The sequence below is a fragment of the Rhinolophus sinicus genome, linkage group LG03 (genome assembly GCF_036562045.2).
Source record: "Rhinolophus sinicus isolate RSC01 linkage group LG03, ASM3656204v1, whole genome shotgun sequence".
Lineage (NCBI taxonomy): Eukaryota > Metazoa > Chordata > Mammalia > Chiroptera > Rhinolophidae > Rhinolophus > Rhinolophus sinicus.
Genome location: NC_133753.1, coordinates 98,196,576 through 98,220,863, shown reverse-complemented (window position 1 = coordinate 98,220,863; position 24,288 = coordinate 98,196,576). Strand labels below are relative to the sequence as shown.

Sequence of the window (24,288 nt, the reverse complement as noted above, 5' to 3'; positions counted from 1 at the left end):
GTGGTTGGCTGCTGCCTGTGCTGGACCCAGAGGTGTGTGGGGTTGGCTTCACTGTGAACTGAGGCCAGTTGCCACCAGTATTGGACCTGGGGCTGCTTAGCAAAAGGCCCACCCTTTCTGCCCCAGCCCTCTTGCCACCTAAGAGTTGTCTCTAAGGCTAAACCGTTGAAATAGCCTCCTTCGTTTCACAGGCCCGGCTGGTTAGCCTGGTGTTGAGAGTGTTCCTGGTGATGCAGCAACTAGCTGGCCAGGGCAAGGTCCCAGGGAGTCACAAAGCATGGCTGGTGGGTTTCACAGTCTGCAGACTCAGCTCCTGAGCCAGTGCTGGGCCCATGACCACTTTTCAAAACACCCTGAGAACACTGTGGCCAGCCACCACTCACCTGAGGTCTACAGATCCCCATGAGACACCCAAGAGCAGCTCAAGCCGTGGCCAACTGCCCGGCACCAAGAGTTCTCCAGGCTGCTATGCGCCACCCCTTGCTTTGAAAGTCTCCTGCAGCTTTTGGGGCGGGGCCGGCTGCCCAGTAGCTGAGAGTGTCCGGGGTGATGCAGCACTAGCTGGGTGGGGCAGGGACACAGGGCATCACCAAGGTGGTGCACACACGTGGATTCTACCAGACCAATGCAGTCTCAGATTTGGCCTTTTAGGGGAGGGTTCAACATTAAAAAGATAATGCCCTCTTTTAGGCTGCACATGAGTCATGTTCCACACAGGGACAAAGCCCTCACTCCAGAGCCACACAACTTAGTCTTTCCTCATGTGTCTCTGGCACCTCTCTAGTTGCCACCCCTACACCAGATCCCAGTTGAGTGTTTGCAAGCGAGTCTATGTGCAGGCCATTTAAGAGATTATCTGGGTTTCCAGCCGCTTTCTATTTCACCAGGACAGACGGTCCTTGCTGCTTTTCACTACCAGATGTTGTGCGGACTCCCCTTCCCCACACAGGACCCCTCCTGGTGTTTAACCACTTGTGGGTTTGGGATCAGCCCGTTTTGTGTCTCTATCCCTCCTACCAGTCTCGATGTGGCCTCTTCTTTATATCCTTAGTTATAGGGGTTCTGTTCAGCTGCTCTTCAGATGATTCTTGAGGTTGATTTTTCTATAATTTAGTTGTAATTTTGATGTGATCCTAGCAGGCAGCAGGCATAGCGTCCACTTAATTCGCCATCATGGACCCAGTCAAAAACATTTTTTTACCTGGCCATTTATAGAAGAAGATTGCCAACCCCTAATCTAAATTAATAGAAATTTTCAAAGGAAGCCAACATCTAAATCACAAGCCTATGACTAAAAGGCAAAGGTGACTAGATAAATTTCTTACTGCCATCAAATGTTTATGCCTCCCCCCTCCCGTTGGTCAAGTTGGATTGACTCCTTTGCTGTGCTGGAGAAAATAGGTACATCTTTTAGCTCGATGGATTCTAGCTCTACCTAAAAGAAGTAAATAGTAAATATTGTTCACAATGTAAAGAGGAGGATCCTTCCACCACGTGATGGTTTCTATCCTAACAGAATGGGGTGTCTAGCTTTTTCTTTCCTACTCTTTATTTTGAAAAATTTCAGACCAATTAATGGTTTGCTACATTTGTTTTATATCTAGTATATACACACACTTTTTCTCTCAACCATTTGAAAGCAAGTTGCAGACATGACACTTTACCCTTAAATACTTAAGTAGACATCTAAGAATAAGGACTTTCTCTTCCTACATAACCACAATACTGTCAATATGCTTCAAAAAGTTTGGCATAAAATAGTTTATTTTTCGAAAGAGTCAAGGCCAGGGGTGGACGGGAGGCTCAGTTGGTTAGAGCACGAGCTCTGGGCAACGGGGCTGCCGGTTCGATTCCCACATGGGCCAGTGAGCTGCACCCTCCGCCACTAGAATGAAGTCAATGAGCTGCCGCTCAGCTTCCGGGTGGCCAGATGGCTCAGTTGGTTGGAGTGTAGGCTCTCAACCACAATGTTGCCGGTTCGACTCCCGCAAGAGATAGTGGGCTCTGCCCCCTGCAACTAACAACGGGGACTGGACCTGGAGCTGAGCTGCGCCCTCCACCACTAAGATTGAGAGGTCAACAACTTGACTTGGAAAAGTCCCGGAAGTACACACTGTTCTCCAATAAAGTCCTGTTCCCCTTCCCCAGTAACACTTTAAAAAAAAGAAAAAGAGTCAAGACCAATGGTGGTGTAGAATGCACTGCAATTTGCATTTGCCAGATTGTTTCCTCATCATTAAAATCCAGTTAAATGTTTTTGGTAAGAATATGGCAGAGATGATGGGAAATTCCAATCATATCCCCTCAACAGGGACACGATGACAGTATGCCCTAACATCTTTTTATTGCATCTACCCATCAGCTGATGTAAGGCAATGTAATGCAGCATAATATGTTGCATTATGACCATAATAAGGTGGAGAAATAAAGTTGGGGTTCAGACCTGTGTTCACATTCCAATCTACTACCCACTTGACTGGTTAAGTTACCTACCCATCCCATGCTTCAGTTCTATTATCTAAAAATGGAGCTACCTTGCAGGGTTATAAAGAGAATGAAAAACTAGGCCTTAATTATAGTCATCATCATGAGTGTGGTGCTGGGGAAAATGGTTGTAGCCTAGCCATTCTTTACCAAGCTTTGCTAGCTGCCACCACGGTTTTTGCTGTCTATTTAACTAGTTGCCAGGGAGCTTGTCCTTACCACAAGGAGTCCATCTTCACATTTTGCAAAGGCATTGTTCATTTTGCCCAGTTTTGCATCATTTTCCTACATTGGGGAAGTTCATTCAAAAACAGAGACAAGAGCCATGATGCTCTCCACAGCTGTGGCCATGCCTTTATTTATGATTAGCTTTCTGCCCAGTGTTTCAATTCTAAAAGTATTTTGTTGGAGCAAGTGTTATGCTCTGGAGGCAGATTCTGCACATTTCTCTCTAAAATTTTGGAGACTGTCATTTATAGCAGTGTGCTAGGACTGCCATAACAATATCACAGACCGGGTGGCTTAAAGAACAGAAACTTATTTTCTCACAGTTCTAGAGGCTGGAAGTCCAAGATCAAGGTGCCAGCAGGGTTGGTTTCTGATGAGGTCTGTCTACCTGCCTTTGCAGATAGCGAGCTGCCTTCTTACTGTGTCCTCACAAGGCCTTTTTCTCTGTGTGCACAACCCTGGTGTTTTTTCCTCTTCCTATAAGGACACCAGTCCTATTGGATTAGGACCCTACCCTCATTTAACCTTAATTACCTCCTTAAGGCTGTATCTCCAAATACAGTCACATTGGGGGTTAGGATTTTAACATAGGAATTTAGGGGGTGGGGGTGGGAAAATGACAGAATTCGGTCCATAACATTAAAGATACACACCTGGGGGCTGGCCTGGTGGCTCAGGCTGTTGGAGCTCCGTGCTCCTAACTCCGAAGGCTGCCGGTTCAACTCCTCAACTCCCGCAAGGGATGGTGGGCTGCGCCCCCTACAACTAGCAACGGAAACTGGACCTGGAGCTGAGCTGCGCCCTCCACAACTAAGACTGAAAGGACAACAACTTGAAGCTGAACGGCACCCTCCACAACTAAGATTGAAAGGACAGCAACTTGACTTGGAAAAGGCCTGGACGTACACACTGTTCCCAATAAAGTCCTGTTCCCCTCCCCCAATAAAATCTTAAAAAAAAAAAAAAAAAGATACCTGACTGGTATAAAAAGAGGACAGTTTTTTGAGGCAGATAAGGATTCAGCTCTCAATTCTACAACATTGTGGTCTCAGGAAAGTCAGCTCCAGTAATCATCAGTTTCCTTATACGTATATAAAGTGGGTAAGGCACTGCCATATGAGGATGTTCCAAAGACTGGGAAATCTCTCTCCCTAGAGAGAAGTAGCACGAATTAATGTGGGGATGAAGGTGGGGCAAGTGACCTGAGAGCCCAGAAGGACCTGCAGCTTCATGGGCTCTATCTGTTAGTTTTCTGTGCTCTACCAATAATGGGTGAAGTCGAAGGCTAGAGTCTGAAATCTAGTGAGACGGGAAAGAGAGCCTCGGAAGCTGCTGGATAAAAAAATTCACCCCTGATGAACACAGATTTAAAAATCCTCAACAAAATATTAAACCCAAATCAAATAATAATCAACAATAGGTTAAATAAACCAACAATAATCAGCAAACCAAAATCAACAATAAATTAAAAGGATCATATGATCAAGTGCAATTTATTTCAGAGATGCAAGCATGATTCAACATCCTTAAATCAATCAACCTGAAACACAAAATTAAGGGTAAAAATCGTATGATCATCTCAACAGATATAGAAAAAACATTTGACAGAATTCAACATCCATTTATAATAAAAACAAATGGGTTTAGAGGAAATGTACAGAATTCAACATCCATTTATGATAAAAACAAATGGGTTTAGAGGAAATGTACCTCAACATAATAAAGGCCATATATAAAGGGCAAGCCTTGTTTGGGGGAGCAGGTTACCAAAACACATACATACATAAATACATACATGAAATGAAGTCCATATATGTATGACAAGCCCACAGCTAACATCCTACTAACAGTGAAAAACTGAAAGCTTTTTGTCTAAGATCAGGAACAACATTTTTTTGTTGTTAAGATTTTATTGGGGAAGGGGAATAGGACTTTATTGGGGAACAGAGTGTACTTCCAGGACTTTTTTCCAACTCAAGTTGTCCCTTCAATGTTAGTTGTGGAGGGTGCCATTCAGCTTCAAGTTGTCCTTTCAGTCTTAGTTGTGGAGGGCACAGCTCAGCTCCAGGTCCAGTTGCCCGTTGCTAGTTGCAGGGGGCACAGCCCACCATCCCTTGCGGGAGTTGAACTGGCAACCTTGTGGTTGAGAGGACACGTTCCAACCAACTGAGCCATCTGGGAGGCAGCTCAGCTCAAGGTGCCATGTTCAATCTTTAGCTGCAGGGGGTGCTGCCCACCATCCCTTGGGGGACTCGAGGAATTGAACTGGCAACCTTGTGGTTGAGAGCCCACTGGCCCATGTGGGAATCGAACCTGCAGCCTTCGGAGTTAGGAGCATGGAGCTCTAACCGCCTGAGCCACCGGGCTGGCCCAGGAACAACATTTTTATTCAACATAGTATTGGAAGTCCTAGCCAGAGTAATTAGGCAAGAAGAAGAACTAAACTGGAAAAGGAGAAATAAAACTGTCACTATTTGCAGATGACATGGTACATATATAGAAAACCCTAAAAGTTCCACCAAAAAACAATAAACTGCTAGAACTAATAAATGAATTCAGTAAAGTTGCAAGAATCAAAATGAATGTATAAAAATGTGTTGCATTTCTATAGACTAACAATGAAATATCAGATAAACTAACAAAATAATTCCATTTACAACTGCATCAAAAAGAATACCTAGGAATAAATTTAACCAAAGAGGTGAAAGACCTGTACACTAAAAACTATAGGACTGAGTAGAAGGGGAGGAAGAGGGGCTTTGTGCCCTGTGTGCTGTGGCAGTTCTTGCCAGGAGACTCATCCACTTCAACCTAGTCTTTATTCTTTGTGTTTGTTTTGGGCAGTGGAAAGTAATTTATTTTTCTTAGATTCCTGGTGAACATAATATCTTAAACAGGAAAGAGAACTGCCCACACCCAGGTCAGGACAGTTGGGCAATCACAATTTCTTCATTAATAAAATGAGTTTGGACTATATAATTTCTAAGATTCCTCCTAGCCCCAAAGTTCTATGATTCTAAATTAACTAAACATTAAAGAGGAGGAAACAGGACATTCATTCAACCAATATGTAAATTATGACTTTGTGCTAAAAACAAGGGATGCTAAGTGAGTAAGGCAGTCTGACCTTGGGGAGCACACAGCCAAGTGAGATAATAAACACTGAGTACTTAAAACACTGTGTAAGCTTTGTCAGACTACATTTCTGAGTGGTTACTACACGCTCAGTGCCACTGCAAGCACATGACAATTTAACTTCACAATGCTATTAAACAGGTACTGTTATCATCCCCACTTCTCAGCTAAAGAAACTTGAGACATAAAGAGGTTAAATAACTTGCCAGCAAGTGACAGAGCAATTAATCTGGATTCAGGGTCCATGTTCAATCACATAGCAATTAACTGAGCGCTGATGAGACTCAGGAGGGGCTTGGATTAGGGCACCCCGCCTCTTTTTTACTACAAGTTCCTGGAGATTTTGTGACATTGAGTGGATTTCAATCACATTTTCTTTGACTCTTGAAGTCCCCATCAATTTAATAGGCAACATCATTTCTTTCGAGTCCACAGGGCGCTGGGTTCAAATTCTAGGTTTACCACTTAACTAGTGAATTTGACCAAGTCTCAGTCTCATTGAGTAGCAGGGGTAAGTAACCAGCTTCACTGGGAGGTCAGGAGGTTTCAACATTAAGTTAGGTCATAGGAAATTGGCATTTCTGGAGGTCAAAATGGGTAGAATCTATCAAAACTGTTAGCATTCCTTTGTGCTTCTAATGTTTAAAAAACTCCATCCCTAAATTCTTTTTTTCTATCCTAACGCACAGTCTTGCTCAACTGTTTGGGTGGTTGAGCCCCTGGGGGCTCAGAAGTTGCACATTGTTGACTTACCCTGTGGAGGCCAATAAATTAGCCTCTGGACAGCCTCATGAGATTTGGCAGTTCCTACAAGGATCTGGAGCTTCTTTCCAGCCAGTTACAAGCACATCCCTTGAGGGCCAGAGAAGTCAAGAGCAGTGACAGCTCCGTGCCCTACCACACACAGGCTCAGCGCACTTTCACCCTTCTTTCTACAGCCTATTTTACCCTTGTTTGTCGCTGTACGACGGATAGTGACGTTGGTTCTATTTTAAAATGTGGAAACTAGGCCCATAGAGGATCTGGCCTCGCCCAAGGTCTCAAACACCGCGTAGTGTTGGAAATAACGTGGGTTTGGCACTGCCTCTAGTTATGTGACCTCCGCAGGGTTCTTGAACCTCTCCTCGGGCCTGTTTCCTTTTCTGGAGAAGAGCGCTAATACTTCCCTTTCTCTTACAGCTCTTTCAGGTTCAACCCAAGCTCTCCAGGGCCCGCCCTTGGGGGAAGTCCGGCTGTGGCCATTTGACCCGGGAGACCGCGGAGAGCACGTGTGTGCAGCAGCGTAAACGGCTCGGTCCGCGCGCGCACACCCGCGGCCCTCCATAAACACCTATATTTGATTTTGACTCGAGAAAGAAATACCCTGGGCAGCCCGAGGTTCAGACTAACTGCAAGAACGGCACGGCGCCAGAAAGGCGGGACTGGAACTACCCCGCCCACGGAAGGGCGTGGCATCCGGGCCACGCCCAGCGAGGCGGGGCCGGAAGCCTGTGCAGGTACGGCCCGTGCCTGCGCGCAGCCGTCGTGTTCAAAGACCGCCTCCTTCCCGGCTGAGCGCTTTTTACCCACTCGGCGGGGCGTGACCAGGCCATGGCGACCGTGGAGCCCAGCGGGTACGCCGCGCGGGTATCTACATCCGGACCCCGGCCCAGCGAGGCCTCGGGCCGCGTGGCAGGAGCTGCGGAGCCGCCCTCCGGGCGAAGCGACCGCAGAATCCCCCGGCTGGGGGAGCGGACCTCGGCGGCTGTGGAGAAGCGGGGGCCGTACATGGTGATGCGCGCGCCTTCCTTTCAGGCGAAGCTGCGTGAGTGCAGCCCGATGGGGGTCTGTGCCTGGGCGGGCTGCCGCGTCCCCCGTGAGAGATCCGGAGCCCCGCTGGGGCGACTCCGGAGGGGCACCTATAGCCTGTTCCCGCCTCCGAAAATCTGTTCAGCAAGAGTGGGTTCCTGGCGTTTGGGAGACACGGCAGAGTGGGGGAGACCCTGCTGACCTGGGCCCTTTGACTTCCAGAGAAGCACCGGGACCTGGCCAAGGCCGTTCTGCGGAGAAAAGGCATGCTGGGGGCCTCGCCGAACCGCCCCGACTCTTCAGGGAAAAGGTGTCAGCAGGCGCCACCTCCTCTGTGCAAGCAGTTTGCAGAGAAGGCCTTAGTCTTCGGACTGGGAGACCGAGGACGCACGTTTAAGGCGGAGCTAGGGATTCCCCTGACGCCAACCTGTCAGGTTCACTGTTTTAAAGTAGGAAGAGGAAGGACCCCACCCCCACCCCAGCCCCCCTTAAAGATGTGATTGTGTCAGGGAAAGTGCTGTGGAATAAGAGAGTTTTGTCAGGGCATAGACTCATTCACTAAGTTAGGGGGAGCATAATGGCTGGGTCCCTAGGAGTGAAGATGGAGAGCAGTGAGAACAGCCCTTGCTGTTATTTTTTAAAAACAGAATGGTTACACTCTGAGGGCTGGGTAGGACATTGTCCAGGGCCTCTCTTACAGATAAGAGCTGAAACTCAGGTGAGGGGATTTGCCTGAGCAGTGCATTTTGTCTGTTCTCCGGTTAAATGAGCTGTTTGGGGGTTGCTTTTTCTGATTCATGAAAGAGGAGGTGTGCTTTTTCCTCCCGAGCACTAGGGGGCGTGGTGCAGGGAAGTGCATATTCTGAGGAGCTGTAGCCAGATACATGGCTGGCGGTGGTGGCTGTGTGACCAGATGGAAGGCAAGTCAGGAGTAGTGCAGTCCGTTCTTTTTCCATAAGGGCGACGACTCTGGCTTTCTCTGTCAATGCCGGTGCTTCATCTATGCTTGATTTCTCCCCCATCTCCCCTCAGGTCAGTGAAGTTTAACAAGGGTTATACTGCGCTTAGTCAGAGTCCAGATGAAAACCTCGTGTCCCTCGACTCTGACAGGTGAGTGCTCCCCTTGAAAGTAGCCCTTGGGGAGCGATGGGGTAAAACTGCAGGCTGCTTGGTCGCTTCACTAGTTCCTGCTCTTCGCGGAGCCTTATGCATGTTCAGGACTGCCTTTGGAGCGCCATCCCTTCCCAAGATGGCTTGCTTAGAGGACTCGGGACTCGTGCTGCTCTTGGATTTGGGGCACCAGCCTTGTCTGGGGGAGTTCGTATTGCACTGTTCGTGTCAGTGACCGTCCCTTCTGGAGCCCTTGAAGGAACCATTTGTACTCACAGCAGATTCTGGGCTGGAGTTGTGTGGTGTGCTCTTGCTTCCTAAGGCCTGCAGACCCCCTTGCATGCTCCCCACCTTGCCTTTTGCAACTGTGCCCCACAGGCACCCCTGTGAACTGACTGTCTGCCTCTTCTCCTAGTGATGGGGAGCTGGAATCCACATACTCCTCCGGGTATTCCTCTGCAGAGGCAAGTCCAGAGCCTTCCTGTGCGGGGCCAGGCTTCAGGCATTTGTCTAGTGCCTGCTGTATGCACGGCACTGTGCCAGATTCCGGTTGGTTCTCCAATCTTCTACTCTGCCCCTGTCCCCTAGCAGAGCTATAGGTGTCTAAGGAGCACTGTTGAAAATCCAGGACTCTTAGGGCTGGAAATGACCTCACCAGTCTTCTAGTCCAGGCCAGCACTGGAAAAAGGAATCCTCTAGATAAATGTCAGCGAAGTGTTTACCAGCCTCTGCTTGCTTGGATGTTTCTTGTAACTGGGTACTCACTGCCTCCAAGAAACCTCGCTGCCTGCCCTCCCCACAACACATACACATCATTCCTTTTTCAGGCAGCTCTTAGAGCCAGGTCTTCCTCACTAATGTGAGACGTCTCCTGCTGCCTGCTCTTAGTGTCCCTAGACCTGCCCTCCAGTGTCACACAGTAATTCTAGTCTCCCTTCTTTTGATTTTGATCTGAGATCAGCATTCCTGTCCCTGCCCCACCCAGCTTGCTTTCTTCCAGGCCCAACAACTGTTGTTCCTTCAGTTGTTCCATCTATGGAACAATTCAGACTAAGATACTCCTGGGCTGGCCTTTTGGACATGTTTTCAGTGATTGTCCCAGACAGAAACGAGGGACATAAAGTTGTGGCATGTGCAGCTCACTGCCTTTGACAGAAGTGAAGTGCTGGGGACCTGACTGTACTCCACTGGTATTTCTTCCCTTTTCTCCTGGAAACCCTTGACTACCCCCGAGTTTCTGCCAAAGAGAATCGAGGCAGTTTGTAAATTGTGTCCTCCTTGAATAGCTGGGTACCTAAGATTGTTAAAACTAAGAAAAGAAAAATTAACCAAGAGTCAAAGAAAGTCCTACACTCACCCAGACTGATTTTCCTTCTGCTCAGTGGAACTGGTAAAGCCAGGCTGACGGGTTCCACTTTGCAGGGAACGAGCTCTGCTGGCATCGAAGGACATGTTCTCCACCCCGTTCTACTGTAATTCATATTCCTTCACTATGCTACCCCATTGTTCTGGTATCATTGTGCCATATTCTTCAGCCTTCATGGGGACCAGTCTGGATTCCCAGTGGGAGTGGTCAGAGCATTGGTTTTCAAACATAAGTTGGAATCTGGTATTTACATCAGATGCCTCAGTATTTAGTGAGAGCACGTCCCCTGGGGTTTCATGACAGTGCAGCCTGGACAGCACTGGCTCAGGCCCCTGGGTACCCCTCGCTGCTGGGCGAGGCACAAGTAGGAAGAGATGGCACTGCCTCCTGTAGTCCGGGGATGTGGGGTTGGCCTGAGGGTGGAGCGTGGACAGGAAACTCTGTGAGGGGAACGTGGGTCTGCCTTTTGGGCAGCGGTCACTTCTGCTTTGCCACCTAGCTTACAGTTCTCTCTCCTGCTCTTAGCAGGTGAGCCAGGATGTGAGCCGCCAGCTGCTCCAGGATGGGTATCACCTGGATGAGATTCCGGATGATGAGGACTTGGACCTCATCCCCCCCAAGTCTGCGGCCTCCTCCACGTGTTCCTGCTGCTGGTGCTGTCTTGGGGACTCTTCCTCCTGTAACCTCCAGTAGACAGAACCCCTAAGATGGGCCCTGCTCGCCATACCTGCAGAGCCCTGTTGGCTCTTCATAGGTCACAGTGCAATGGGAACTGCCTCAGCCCCAGAATCACTGGAGGCACTGACCCTCTAGGAAGGTCAGTGACCTGCAGTTACCCCTTCCCGGTGCTTCTCAGGCCAGGGCCCCCATCTGGGTGATAGGTGGAATTCTGTGTTTTTCCTCTGCCGTTGGAGCAGAGTTTGGCGAAGCCATTTTCATAAGGGCAGGAATAGAGGAATTATGGCTCTTAATAGTGAGTGACAAGTTTGGCTAAGAAAGACTTTTGAAGATATCGTGACTGGTATTTGTCATCATGCTCTATTGGAGGGAAAAAATAGAGCTTTCGTGCCCAGGCAGTGCTGGGTGGTGGTGTGTGGAGGCAGAAAATAGCACTTGCGGCTTGCAGCTGAGAATCTTTGAAAAAGAACTTAACTATTTGGGACCAGTTTAAGAAATTCGTTAAGCTCTCCTTTTCCTACCTCTAAGATTGGTTACGGGTTTGCCCTTCAGGAGAGCGTAGAGCAGGGCCCCCTGGCCCTCTTCTGGTTGTGCCTGTCCTACTATGGCAGGGAGGACAGCAGCTTACTTGATGACACAGCAGGATCAAGGCTTCCAGAACCTTGGAACCCAGAGCGTCCCCAACTGGTTCAGCTGTCTGGGTAGGTTTAGTGAGTCTGGTCAGCCCTAGTTAGAGAAGAGTTCCACACTGCTCCACTACGTACATATTTGTCTTTCCTTGGTCGCCTTTCTTCTCCTTGATCTCAGCCAGTTTCTCCATCTCGTCTTTGAGCTAAAGTTTGGGTGAAGGGACTGGAGCTTCCCCAGAAGCCTCCATTTTTGGTACCAGCAGAGGGAGCTGCAGGGAGCAATCGGGTGCCTTCCTATTTGTTTAGCCTTTTAAATTGAGAAGTAGCAGTGGGTGAGAAGTATGCTGGCGCAGCTGTGCTGGATTTGACACAGACGGAGCCTCAGATGGGATGGCGGGACGAGCTGTGCCCCCTGCCAAGGCCCTGCTTGAGGAGACAATTTGCCATTGCAGGGGGCCTCCCTTACCCCTGTGTGGACCGTTAGCTTGTGTACGGACCTCCCGAGTCCTCTGACCACAGCAGGGGCCTCACAGTGGATGCCAGGATTGGACTTCACAGGAAGCCTCTGGGTGCCACGTAGCCTCTTAGCCCCGTGTGAACACAGCAGAAGGCAGGCAGATGCCCATGACCCCTACTAGACAGCATCTCGGGAGACCACAGACCTCCCTAGAATGTGTGTTTTACAGTGGCTCTGTTGTTTTTTTGCCCCACCTAGAACAGTGGTGTGCGCTGGACGGGAGTGGACAGGGTTCCCAGCCAAAGGGGCATGGTGGTCAGGATTGGCGCGTGTGCCCACGTGAGAAAAGTGCCTGGTCTGTTGTTTCCGTTGCCGTCCTGTGGCCACGAGGAGTATATGAGGGATGGCACAGACTCATCCTACTATGTCAGTGAGGTGACTGACAGACTGCGAACATCAGAGAAAAAGGCCGTATTTGTCAACTACCCTCATCAGCGTAATGCTATTGCTTGATTGGCATTCGTCTTGGTGCTTTTCTCAACTCCCAGGAAACAGAGGAATAGATGGTACCCAGGGTGCTGTGGCTGGCTTGTGTTCTGCAATCTAGCAGTGTCACAGCAGGAGGGAGGCAGGCAGAGCCCGAGGAGCAGGGGAGGCAGATGGTTCTTCTGTTCCGGAATGAGGCTCTGCAACTCTATACAGGGAGTGAGTGAGCCATCTCCGTTCTGAACCCCTTGCCCATCCACAGAGACTGTATCCAGGTCTCTGGTTTCTGCAGAGGTGGACAGTGTACATGAAGAAAGGGCTCAGATGTAGGACAGTGTAAAGGAAGACATTGGTGGTAACAGGAAACCTAGTGGGGGCCAAACGTGGCTGTGGCAGCCAAGCGTGGTTCCACTTTTCTGTGGGGGAGTTGGTTAGGGCAGAGCAACCTAAGCATTTGGAAGCTGCTGGGGGTGAGTGGCAGCAGGACCCCAAGACCAAGGCCCCCCAGGTGGTTGTTGCTGTTAATCAACACTAGTGTATCTGGCTGCGCCCATCCCAGGGGAGGCTGTTCCAGAGCGGAGTGACCCTGTGTGCAAGGCATTACCTTTGTGGAAAGTTGCAGGAACCTGGAATGGGGGACAGGCACTGCAGTGAAGCAGGATAGAAATGGTCAGTTTGCGGCTAGAGGCCAGAGGCTGAAATGTCACCCACAAAGGTGCCCAGAGCCCAACTGCCTTAATTCAGAGCACTGGGTATTGTGCAGGTGACAGTGCCCTGGGGAGAGGGGTATATTCGGGCTTACCTCGCACATGGGAGGGGTATGTATGGTATTTACAGAGTACTCTACAGAGCTCTTGGCTTAGGCTTTTCCAGCTCTGTAAGTTAATAACAAATACAGTCATGCTAGCTGAGATATCTTTGTGTTGCAATCAGATTTTTTTCTTAATTTATTGGGGAATATTGGGGAACAGTGTTTTTTTCCAGGACCCATCAGCTCCAGGTCAAGTCTTTGTTCTCAATCTGGTTGTGGAGGGTGCAGCTTGCTGGCCCATGTGGGGATTGAACTGGCGACCTGGGTGTCATAAACACTGCGCTCTAACCATTTAGCAAACCGGCCACCCTGCAATAAGACTATAAGAAAGGCCGAGGCCACAGTCATTGCCCCTTCTGAATTCTGAAATGAAGAAATGGCCTAGCAGCCCCACCCATGACCATTCCTCCTAGGACCTCTCCTCTTTATTGTACTCAATGGGTGTCATTTTCAGGCCTGGAGACCATAGATGGAATAGGCCTTTGCACATCAAATCTCTTTAGAATGAGTTCCCTTTCTTCCCAGGTCCCATTTTTGTTTGTTTGTTTGTTTGTTTTTTGTTGTTTTTTTCCCCCTAGCTGAGGAAATTTGGGGGCCAAAGAAACCAGTTTTGTTTTATTTTTTCAAGGAAGGCACAGCTCACAGTGGCCCATGCAGAGATCAAACGGGCTACCTTGGTGTTATCAGCACCACGCTCCAACCAACTGAGCTAACCGGCCACCTCAAAACCAGAACTTTTTTGAAGGTAGTTTCCTAGAATTCACCTGTACAGGGGGCCTAGTGTGGGCAGCAGCCCAGAAAGATCCTTTGTGCGAGTCTAAACCCTGACCCTATATAGGAGCCAATAGCCTGGGTCTCTGCCTCATCGGGGGTGAGATCTCAGACTGCCAGTCCGGAACTTCAGTGGCAAACAGACAGCTGTGCAGCCTCCTGCACAGGTGTGTCCCAGCTCGGAGAGGGTAGGCACTAGGGGAGTAGATGCCCTCCTAGGTACGTCCTGCCTGTTTAGAACAAGTAGCTAGCTTGCTGTGCACAACACAGATGGGATTGTTCTGTCCCTGAGTCCCCGTATCTACAATGACTGCTCTAGAGAAGTGGTTGACATTCTCTGTGAAGGGCCCACTTTGCCATTGTAACCAGAAAGCAGGCGGACAGTATGTAAATGCCGCCTGCTGGCCTTAGCGTGCTGATCCCTGCCCAAAGGCCAACTGAAACCCTGGAGAAGCTTGCTTGTTAGACCCACCTTCCACTGTCTGCAGGGCTGGTGGGCCCAAGGCCTGCCTGCAGCCTGCACACTACATCTGAGGCTGAAGCTGGCTGCCTCTCCCTCTCCTTCCTAGAAAAGGGCTCTGGAGTCTAGCCTACCCACTTCAGGGACTAGACAGACAAAGGCTGGGTGCTCTGCACCCCCACAGCCTCAACACAAGTGATCTTTAATTGCTTTGACAGAGCAAGAGGGTAACCATGAACTACACTGGTTGTGGGGACAGAGCCCCAGAGAGCAATTTCCAGGCTCTCGGCCTCACGTGGAAAGGCGCTGGCTCGGGTAGTGGATGGCCATCGGCTGTAACCAGTTAGCCAATTAGCCACTGATATAATTGCTGCGGCTGCACTGGTGAGTCAAGTCAAGGAGAGTCGGTTGGTTGGCAGGCAGAGAAGCAGACAGCAGGTTGCAGGTCGTGTGGATCCAGCCTCCAGTGAGACTACAGTGGTATGACTCCCCTACCTATGGCTCCGTGGGTGTTCTATTTTGGCCTCACCATGTCCTGCGTTCTTATGTGGAGAGCAGGACAAGAGACCCTGCAGGCTGCCTCGCATGGCAAATGGCGCAGCGAGCAGGGTCTCTCGCGTGACACTGGTCCACATGCCTACCCTTTCCCTTCTCTTCAGCCAATGAAACAGGCAGCCTCAGGGCCAGAACTCGCTTCCTAGAAATTAATTACCTACCCTTCTGCTGTAACATGCTGAGCTAATCATAGATTTCACCAGCCTATTTAATGCTGTAGGTGGAACAGTTGCTGTCTCCTGCGTTGAGTCTGGCTCAGGTGTGCTGAGACTACAAGGGGAATGTCAGCCCTTGGTCTTGACATGGGCCCCTCCAGGGAAGGAGATGGGTCAGCCTAGGCCTGCTCACTGCCTTCCAGCTCACTACTCCACCCGCTCTCCTAAGGTGTCCTCTGAGCGTCCAGAGCAGGGAAGGCATCGGGGCTAGGCCTGAGGCGGGCTGGGCCTGAGGGAGGCCAGGATTTCGGGGGACGGCAGGAGATGGCTGTGGCCTCTACAGCAGGCAGCAGGCACGGAACACGAGCAGGTCCTCAGGCACTGTGAGCTTCAGTGAGACGCTCTCGTTGGCTCCAACAAAGAGCACCCCGCCACGCTGCAGGGGGACTGCCGCCTGGGCCGTGGGAGAGCTGGCTGTCACTGTACCCTGCACCATCAGGAGGATGCTGGCAGAGTCCAGTGCCATGACCTCATACTCAGGGACAGAGCCAGGGACCTGGTCAGGAAGAGACGAGGCCAGTGCAGCTCAGACCACTCTGCCAGCTCGTGGGGCAATGAGGGAGAGCCCTGCCGCCTCTGCCCCCTGCTCAGGCTCCTGCCAACATGGAGGCCCATGTCTTATCCCTGGTATAGAGGGGATGTACAGGCCCTACGGCTGTCCCCCCACCGCCGCCCCGCAAGTGAACTTGACACAAAGGAAACCCAGCCCAGGGAATAGGCCACATTGTAGCCTTTGCCATGGTTTTCCATACCCCACAAAAGACACCCACCCTGGCCCCCTCCTTACCTCCATTTTCATAACAGTGAAATCTGGTACAGGCGGGTCATAGATAGAGAGGTAGGGGTCTTCCTGACTCCATGTTGGAGGAAAGAGCCTGTCCTTGCTGGGGCTGGGGGTGTAGCTGAGCATTTCACACAGAGTTGGCACATCAATGAACTTGGGTGTCAGGCCAGCACGTACTGTGTTGTCTGAACACGCCATGCACTCCACGCAGTCTGGGGACAGAGTTGTCATGTGCTACGCTGAGAAAGGAAGCCTTGGAGTTTGGCTCTCCAGGGCTGGGCCTTCTAAGCTGAGCACCATGACCTCCTGCAGTTAGGTAAAACTGTGAATGGCATCTCTGGGAGAATGAGCTAAAATACACCAAAAACAGGTGACAGGTCACCTGCTATTGTCAGGGAGTCATGTTCACTCTTGGGGGAGCCGCAACCCTCCCCAGACTCTATGTTGCAATAGCCTGTCCACGAGTGGATAAATAGCCAGCGTCAAAAGAGGCAACGTGCACTTTAAATGTAAACCATCTCTGGGATGATAGGACATGAAGGCGGTATGACGCAGGGGAAGTGCAATACACTGGTTCCCATACGCACTGACAGGCTGACAGGGCTCAACTGTGTCATGCCCTCCAGGGTTGCTGTGACGATTCCAGCAGTGCCCAGCACCGACCTGGCACCCATCATCCTCTTGCCTGCTTCCCTGCTGACCCCAGGAACCGTAGGAGGTCAAAGCTCGATGGGACCTTAAAGGGCTCCTCGACCACCCTCTCCCCCGTTCGGATGGGGAAACAAGGCCCAAGGGGGATGGCAGTGGGGCTCACTGCTGAAACGTGGCTCACCTCCGTTCAGGTAGGCATGGGGCACATTGGCCTCCAGAAACATGGCCTCCCCTGGCTTCAGGGTAAGCAGGTTCAGGAAGTAGATGGCAAAGCATCCGATATCACCTGGGTACTGCCGGTGCAGCTGCAGCAGGAGGCCCCCACAGACGTCCTCCACATTGTTCCCAGCAGCCACTGAAGGTCACAGAGCATGCCAAGGCCACTTAGGAACACTCAGGAGTAGTCCCTGTCCACAGCAGTGCAGAAATTGGTGGGCATGTTCTCCTGGCTATGTGCCCATCGTTTGGGGGCCAGCCAGCCCTGAGATCCCAGCCTGCACAGATGCCGTTTTTCCCGTTTTAACCATCTAAATGCCCAGCACTACACGAGGCATTAAAAGGACTAGAGTGGTTTTTTAGGACAGTGTTTCTCAACCTCAGCACTATGGACATTTTAGGCTAGGTAATTCTTTGTTGTGGAGACCGTCCTATGCACTGTAGGATGTACAGCAGCATCCCTGGGCTCTACCCACAAGACACCACTAGCACCCCAACCCAGGTTTAGAAAACCAAGTGTCTCAGACAACTGCCAATGTACCCTGGTTGAGAACCACTAATCTAGGAGCTCAAAATCTAGTTAGGAGATAAGCCAAGAGTTTCATGTCGGGTGACAAGCTGTGCCAGTTAGCCCAGGCCTTCCCCTTTTCCAGCATGGAAAGTACTGCATCGCAGCTAATTACTCAGTCCCAGGCAAATGGAGATGGTTGGTCCCCCAGACAGCATGAGGCAGAATGTGCTAAGGGCCAAAATGTGTCCTGCAGTCTGATCAGGAGGGCGAATCAGCTTGGGCTAGTGGTGAGAGAAGGCTTCTTGGGAAAGGGTTGAGTTGTCATGAATGTGTAGGAGGGAGGGTATTTGTAAGTAAAAGCAGGGTGTGTCAATGCCACAGTGAAACCAGCTGGTCTGGATTGGAGGGTGGTTCTGAGTCTTCATGTCTTCATACAGACGTGCCAAATGCTTACTCTGCTAAGCACTGGGCCACACAAAGCTCACAGAGATGGGTCCCTGGCCTGAGTTGCATGTGGTGACAGACTCACAGGTGCTAAGGGCTATACCTGACATGAGCTACGGGAGCTGCAAGCGGGAAGAATCACTTCTGCTGCGAGTGCAGGAATCCTACAGGGACAGGCATGCAAGCACAGGAAACACCAAACAACAAAGAAAACAGAAAACAGTCCTTGTGGCTCAAAGGTAGCAGGGGAAATGTGCAGAGGCAGTACCAGGAGAGCTCTGGGGTCACCTGTACGAGGGGCTGGGGTCTCATCACATGTGCCACATAAGCTCATGGCTGAGTCCCTTCTGCCTTGTTTTTCACTGTATTGTCTCTCCAACCCAAAGGTGACATGACCAAACCCACCAGTCATTTCCTGGACTCTCCTTAGTTAGCACAAGGTTGGGCACAGAGCAGGTGTTTCAGGAAAAATCTACTGATTGAGAGCTCTGGGCATCAGGCCTTTGGAGGAGAGGGTGGATCGCCTTTCCTCTTCCTGCTCTCTAGCCCAAAGTACAAATCCAGCCATGGGGAGCAGCTGTAGGGCTGGGGAAACCTCAGAACGCCTGGGAGAAAGACATCCTAACAGTCTTCCAGGCTAGTCTGTCTCCAGCCACCTGGAGAGCATGGCCAGTTAGGAAGCAGCATTCAACCTAGGGCCCTACTCCACAGACTGAGAAAGAAATGCTAAGTCACCAGCAGGCCATCTAAGTCGGACCCACTTTAGTTCCACTTGTGCAAAGGGGTTGAGAACCCTGTCCCACAGCCTAGTGTCTGCGCCGGGGACCCGGGCGGGGCATTGCACCCAGGCCGCGATACCCACCTTGCTGGGAGATCCGCTTTACCAACAGGTTGAGCTGCTCCACCACCACCTTCTTCTCGCTCTTCATCAGGTGGGAGAAACAGCTCTGCAGAGCAGAGGCCACAGCCTGGGAGTCACGGCTCAGGCTCTGCTTTAGCTGTGTTGCTGCATTATCTCCAACTAGGAAATGGAACTCGGGCACTTCTGTAGGAAGGCAAGGCCAGGCCAGGGCCCACATCAGGAAAGGCAAGATGGAACCCGTAGAAGTGGGAAATTTGAGGAGGCCTCCCCATCCCATCCCATCCCATCCCATCCCATCCCATCCCATCCCATCCCTAACCAAGGAGCCAAGCAATGCTAACCAAACTGCAACCACACCTGAGCCTGGTCTCATGAGCCTTTCTCAGTGACTTCAAGAATTCATGAGGCCAACCAGCCCCTCTGTTCCTGTGACATTCAGCCTCTGTTCTTGGCCACTGTCCAGCTCTGCCCTGGGTTGCCCATGCATCCTAGGCCCAATATGCACGCTCTCAGCATTTTGCCCAGCCTTACTCGTCAGAAAGGTCACAATCTCCTCAATGGGCCGGAAGCCACATAAGCCCTGGAAGGAGGTGAGAGCAATAGCCATCTCTGGCTTATGGTTGGCATCGGGGTAGTGCTGTGGAGCCTGGAGGTGCAGCTTTTCTGCCAGCTCCTGTGGAATGGCCAGAGGAAGAGGACGGTCAAGTGCCGTCACTTAGCAGGACACCAGTCCCACCCAGCGCTTGCTCTCTATGCTCCCCAGTCGCCAGACAGCAGTAGCTTCCTACCTCTGGCAATAAGTCCAGTCAAGGCATAATGCTGAAACTCTGGGTTCAGCCAACCCAGGGCAGGGACATGGGTTAAATCTGGGGGACAGCAGGGGCAGACTTTACGAGGCCTGGACTGCAAATCAGGACACCCAAACACCAAGCCAAGCTCTGACGCTAACAAGCTGTGACTTTGGGTAAATCCCTCACCTCTCTAGGTCTTACTTTGCTCATTTAGAAATGAGTTTAGACAGACAATGCTTATGCTGTGACTCCTGGGCTTGTTGCAGAAAGACTCCCTGGGGGTGGAGCTGAGGCAATGGCGAAGGTACCTGCCCTGCGCTAGAAGGGGTGAACTTCCCCCAAAGAACCATTTGGGAAAATGGCAGATATGAATAGTCCTGGGCTGGGTCAAGGGAGCCCAAGAAAAAGCTTGGAGAAACTCCTCTGGCATAGGTATCGGCAGTTCACTTAGACTGAGCCTGCCAGCATGTGTCCCAGCAAAGGGCCTTGTGGAGCTAAATTCGGAGTTGTCAGACCTGAATTTAGCTTTGGTCCGGAGCCTGGCAGGGGTGGAGTAAAAGTCATGGGAGGGCCTTAACATAAGCTCTTCTCTACCCTGGCCTCTGTGTCCCACTGATCCTGTACCTTGTTAGGGTGTGCCTGGATGGACAGGGCCGTTTCAACCGAGAGCACTTTGAAGAGGAAGGGCAGCTTGCCATTAAAGGTGTCCTTGACCTTGGAGCCCAAGCAGTCCTGGTTCTCAGCAATCCATTGGCCTAGAGTCTTTTGTGAGATGCGGTTGTCAAGAATCTTGGCATCGCCCCGGGGGTGGGTCCCCATCCACAGCTGGAAAAACAGGAAATTTGGGGGGAAAGGAAAGAAACTGGCACCACCAGTTTGCCTGCCCAAATCACAGTTACCCTGTGCTCCCCATAGGGCAGCTGAGTCCCGAGATGGGGCTCCCAGGACTGGGCATAAAGGCTTATGCCATGAAGGACATAAAGGGAGACAGCAGACCGCAGAACACCAGGAGTCAGGAGACCCAGGCTCTCGTCCAGGCTCTGCCTCTAGCCACCTGGGGAGGCTTGGACTAGTTATTTCCTGTCTCTGGGTTTCAGTTTCCTCATCTGTCCCATAAGGAGAATGACAGTTGCAACTGTCAAGGTCACTGAAAAACTCTGACTCTCAAATGGTTCTGTGAGGTGTTAGCATTCATTTATTCCAGTCTCAGAAGTAGAGGCTAAAGGCTTCCTATGCTTTGCCTTTTTCTCCACTAAACGGGCAGGAGAAATATTTAGTATTTTAGGTTTAAAAATGTAAAAAGTTAGTCAAAGTAAATATTCTAATTGTCAAAGACAGCTGAATTAAAACTCAGTAAGTGCTGTGAGCTCTTGGAGGAAGTAGGTACCGGAAATCTCGGCCTATTATGACAAAAACCTTTCTTCTTCTGGTGCCACATCTATCTTCATCAACCCCCTCTGAAGAGCCTAGAGCGCCTTCTCCCTCTTCACTGCCTCCCCCACTCGCAGCTGATCCATGTGACTCGCCTCAAGCCTTTTGAGTGGAGAAATCCCTTAGTCTCACCTGCTGGTCAAGTGGGCTGAAATACAGCCCGGGTCTCACCTCTGCATATGGCTTGTCCTCTGAAATCCCGGCCAGGGGGTCACTGCTGGCCAGCAGCCGAGCCACTTCACTGTTAGAACCCATCTTCCCCCAGGCATACTGCTGCACCACACAGGAAAGTGGGAATACTGGGGGCACAGAAAGAGGGTCAGCTTCTCCTCCACCCCTTAGGCCAGACCCTATTGTCCCCGGGAAAGTAGACACGAACTGAGGGTTTTGTCTGACAGACAAAGTCAAATAAGGGGTTTTGCAGGTTGTTAGTTGAGACCCTTCTCTGCAAGTCTGTGTTCCCATCTGCAAATCCGGCAGTGAGGATCTTCTGCTGACCTGAGGCAGATAGTTGTGCTGAGGTGATGGCGAGGGAGCGGGAGGAACCTATTCCACCGCACGCCATCTGAGTGACCCACGCGCGGCCCCCTCCCCTCGAGCGCTGCAATAACGGCTCAATCCCCTTCGCTGGTGTCCCTCCTCTGCCCGGCGCCCATCAATTTTTCCGCGGAGCCCCAAGGGTGGGTTCGACCTGGCAAATCATGTCGGGAAGTGTCCCCAGGACGCGACCCACCCCCACGCTCGCCTGCATCCCGGTGTACAGCACACCTCTCGGAGCCGCCATCCTCTCGGGACCCGACAAGCCTTCAAGCACGTATGACCTTCCCGGCAGCACCCGCGGCCCTTCTGCGCCCAGAGCTTCATGGGAAATGTAGTTCCTCAAGAATCTCCTGTGGGTCCTGTGAGCCCAGTGCGGCTATCCCCGCACTCTGAGTCCGTCTCCCACCTTCAGCAACCAGGAGGAGCCCCCACCAGCTCAGAAGCTCCTAGCCCGCAATCTTAGGTTTCAGTGTTTATTCGTTCCTTCACCGGACACATTTATTGAGAACCTGCTAAATGCCATGCGTGGGCTGTTCTAAGAGCTGGATATAACATCCGAGAACAAGATACGGATGCCTTTGCTTTTGTAGAGCTTCCATTCTGGTGAAGACAAGCAAACAATTATAATAAATAAGTCTTATCGTATGTTGAAAAATAAGTGCTATTAAAGTAAGGGGTGGGGGCTCCATTCTTTGTGCTCGGGTAAGGAAGAGCCAGGCTGAGATTCAAGCAGGTAACGGTAAAAATACTGCTTCGATGGGCGACGTGGCGCAGGAGGGTATTCGTTACAGTGATGCCAAAGCTTGGGAAAAAGAGAGCGGTGGCAGCAGTTGGGGAAGAGCCTAAGACTGAGTCAGAGGCCAAGAAGAGCAAGGTGGGAGCTGGAGCAAAGGAAAGTTAAAAAGTGGCAGAAGAGGGGCCAGTCCTGTACGAGGATCCCCAGATAAGAAAACCTTACTCAGTGGCAAATCAGCCACACTCAAGATCTCCTGCAATGTGGATGGGCTTCGAGCCTGGATTAAGAAGAAGGGTTTAGATTGGATTAAGGAAGAAGCCTCAGATACCCTGTGCCTACAAGAGACCAAATGTTCAGAGAATAAACTACCAGCTGAACATCGAGAGCTTTCGGGACTATCCCATCAGTACTGGTCAGCTCCTTCAGACAAGGAAGGGAACAGGGGTATGGGACTACTCGCCCACCAGTGCCCACTCAAAGTCTCCTAAGGCACTGGGGAGGAGGAACATGACCAGGAAGGCCGAGTGATTGTGGCTGAATTGGACACATTTGTGCTGGTAACAGCCTATGTACCTAATGCAGGCCGAGGTCTGGTGCGCCTGGAGTACCAGCAGCGCTGGGATGGAGCCTTTCACAAGTTCCTGAAGGGCTTGGCTTCCTGCAAGTCTCTTGTGCTTTGTGGGGACCTCAGTGTGGCTCATGAAGAAACTGACCTTTGAAACCCCAAGGGAAACAAAAAAAGAATGCTGGCTTCATTCCACAAGAGCGTCAAGGCTTTGGGGAATTGCTACAGTCTGTGCCACTGACTGTTTCCAGCACCTCTAACCCAACACGGCCTATGCCTACACCTTTTGGACCTATATGATGAATGCTCCATCCAAAAATGTTTGTTGGTGCCTTGGTTACTTTTTGGCATCTCATTCTTTGTTACCTGCATTGTGTGACAGCAAGATGTGTTCCAAGACCCTCGGCAGTGACCACTGTCCCATCACCCTATACCTAGCACTGTGATACCTCCCCCAAATCACTTTGAGCCTGGGAAATAAGCTCCCCAAACTAGCTTTAACCCCCCCCCACTTTAAAAACTACTCTCTAGAGAATTCTGCACTGTATTTCCCTTCTAAAAATATGAATCCTTTAACCAGGTTCCTAGTGACAGATGGGTTTCCTTTAAGCCCAAGGTTTTGGTTTTTGTGTGTGTGTGGGGGTGTATTTTTACATTAAACAAAAGCTACTGATGACTTCCTTTGAACTGTGACGTGAAAATAAAGAGCCATAATTTAAAAAAAAAAAAGTAAGGGGGTGGGTGGGAGTGGGAGGCAGTTTGCAGAATTTAAAAGGTTGTCTAGGTAAACTCTATTGAGAAGCTGAGGTTTAAGCACAGACTTAGAGGTGAGGAGGAGAGAGTGTTCTGGGCAGAAGAAACAGAGTGAAGGCCCTAAGGTGGGATCGTGGGAATGTGCCTGTCATGTTCTGGAGTAAATAGCCAGTAAGGGGCCAGTGTGGCTGGAGCTGAGTGATAGAACAGGGATGGTCAGAGAGGAAAGGTCCTAGGCAGAACTTTGGAGACTGTTGTGAGGACTTCAGGTTGTACTCTGAGTATCACAGTCATTAGTGGATTTGAGAAAAGAATTGCTGTGACCTAAGCAGGGCCTCACTGATGCTTGATGATGGCACATGTCACATGCAAGGCCCTTAATGTGTCTGAGCCTTATTTTCTTCCTCTGTAAAATGGGATAATAATGCCAAGCTCACAGGCTTATGGGAGGGGCAGCTGGGATGAGTGAGATGCAGAAAAGCAGTCAGTGCCAGATGCTCCTCTCATCCTCCTTGTCCCAAGTACCGCAGAACTCAGAACCGCAGCCCCTCCTCCAGGCTGAGCTGCCCATGCAGAAGTCAGGGGGAGGCACCCAGAACTCTCCATGGCAAAGGATGGGCTGGGCCTTGGCTGTGGAGTAATCTTGTTATATCCTGTGGAGAAAGGCTCTGACATCCGGACCTCCTCAGTCAAAAGCCCAGGAGGACAGCCAGCTGGAGGGGCCCAGGAACACAGCAGCCAAAGCTCCAGGGAACCTGGAATGAATGAGGGGCTACAGTCCTGACTTGACTTTCTCTCCCCTCCCCCCACACTGATTCCCGCAGTCTCTAC

At 50.8% G+C, this 24,288-nt stretch overlaps 2 protein-coding genes, 1 long non-coding RNA gene and 1 pseudogene across 10 annotated transcripts; 2 read left to right on the top strand and 2 right to left on the bottom strand.

The window, feature by feature from the left end:
* Nucleotides 1–4,602: 4,602 nt before the first annotated feature.
* LOC141570640 (uncharacterized) lies at nt 4,603–6,739 on the bottom strand. Its single transcript, XR_012494876.1, has 2 exons — nt 6,601–6,739; nt 4,603–5,156 (listed from the first exon to the last, which is right to left on the bottom strand). It is a non-coding gene; the product is annotated as an uncharacterized LOC141570640 (long non-coding RNA).
* Nucleotides 6,740–7,303: 564 nt separating this feature from the next.
* FAM219B (family with sequence similarity 219 member B) lies at nt 7,304–13,274 on the top strand. 4 transcript variants are annotated; one of them, XM_019751011.2, is made up of 5 exons: nt 7,304–7,651; nt 7,858–7,945; nt 8,668–8,745; nt 9,161–9,209; nt 10,640–13,274. In XM_019751011.2, exons 1-5 carry the CDS (start codon nt 7,438–7,440, stop codon nt 10,802–10,804), a joined length of 594 nt encoding a protein of 197 aa, XP_019606570.1. In that variant the 5' UTR covers nt 7,304–7,437; the 3' UTR covers nt 10,805–13,274. The 4 variants fall into 4 exon arrangements, with proteins under 4 accessions (XP_019606570.1, XP_019606569.1, XP_074184396.1 ...); XM_019751010.2 differs by having other exon boundaries at nt 10,637–13,274; XM_074328295.1 differs by having other exon boundaries at nt 9,161–9,294.
* Nucleotides 13,275–21,708, bottom strand: MPI (mannose phosphate isomerase). Of its 5 annotated transcripts, none has more exons than XM_074328293.1 (8): nt 21,632–21,708; nt 21,035–21,162; nt 20,057–20,257; nt 19,173–19,314; nt 18,642–18,824; nt 16,790–16,963; nt 15,961–16,169; nt 13,275–13,492 (listed from the first exon to the last, which is right to left on the bottom strand). In XM_074328293.1, the coding sequence occupies exons 1-8, from the start codon at nt 21,645–21,647 to the stop codon at nt 13,457–13,459; spliced, it is 1,089 nt and encodes a 362-aa protein (XP_074184394.1). In that variant the 5' UTR covers nt 21,648–21,708; the 3' UTR covers nt 13,275–13,456. The 5 variants fall into 5 exon arrangements, with proteins under 5 accessions (XP_074184394.1, XP_019606573.2, XP_074184392.1 ...); XM_019751014.2 differs by lacking the exon at nt 13,275–13,492 and adding an exon at nt 13,773–15,669 and having other exon boundaries at nt 21,632–21,699; XM_074328291.1 differs by lacking the exon at nt 13,275–13,492 and adding an exon at nt 13,773–15,669 and having other exon boundaries at nt 21,597–21,662.
* A 45-nt stretch (nt 21,709–21,753) lies between these two features.
* On the top strand, nt 21,754–23,375 carry LOC109457832 (DNA repair nuclease/redox regulator APEX1; annotated as a pseudogene).
* The last annotated feature ends 913 nt before the right edge of the window (nt 23,376–24,288 follow it).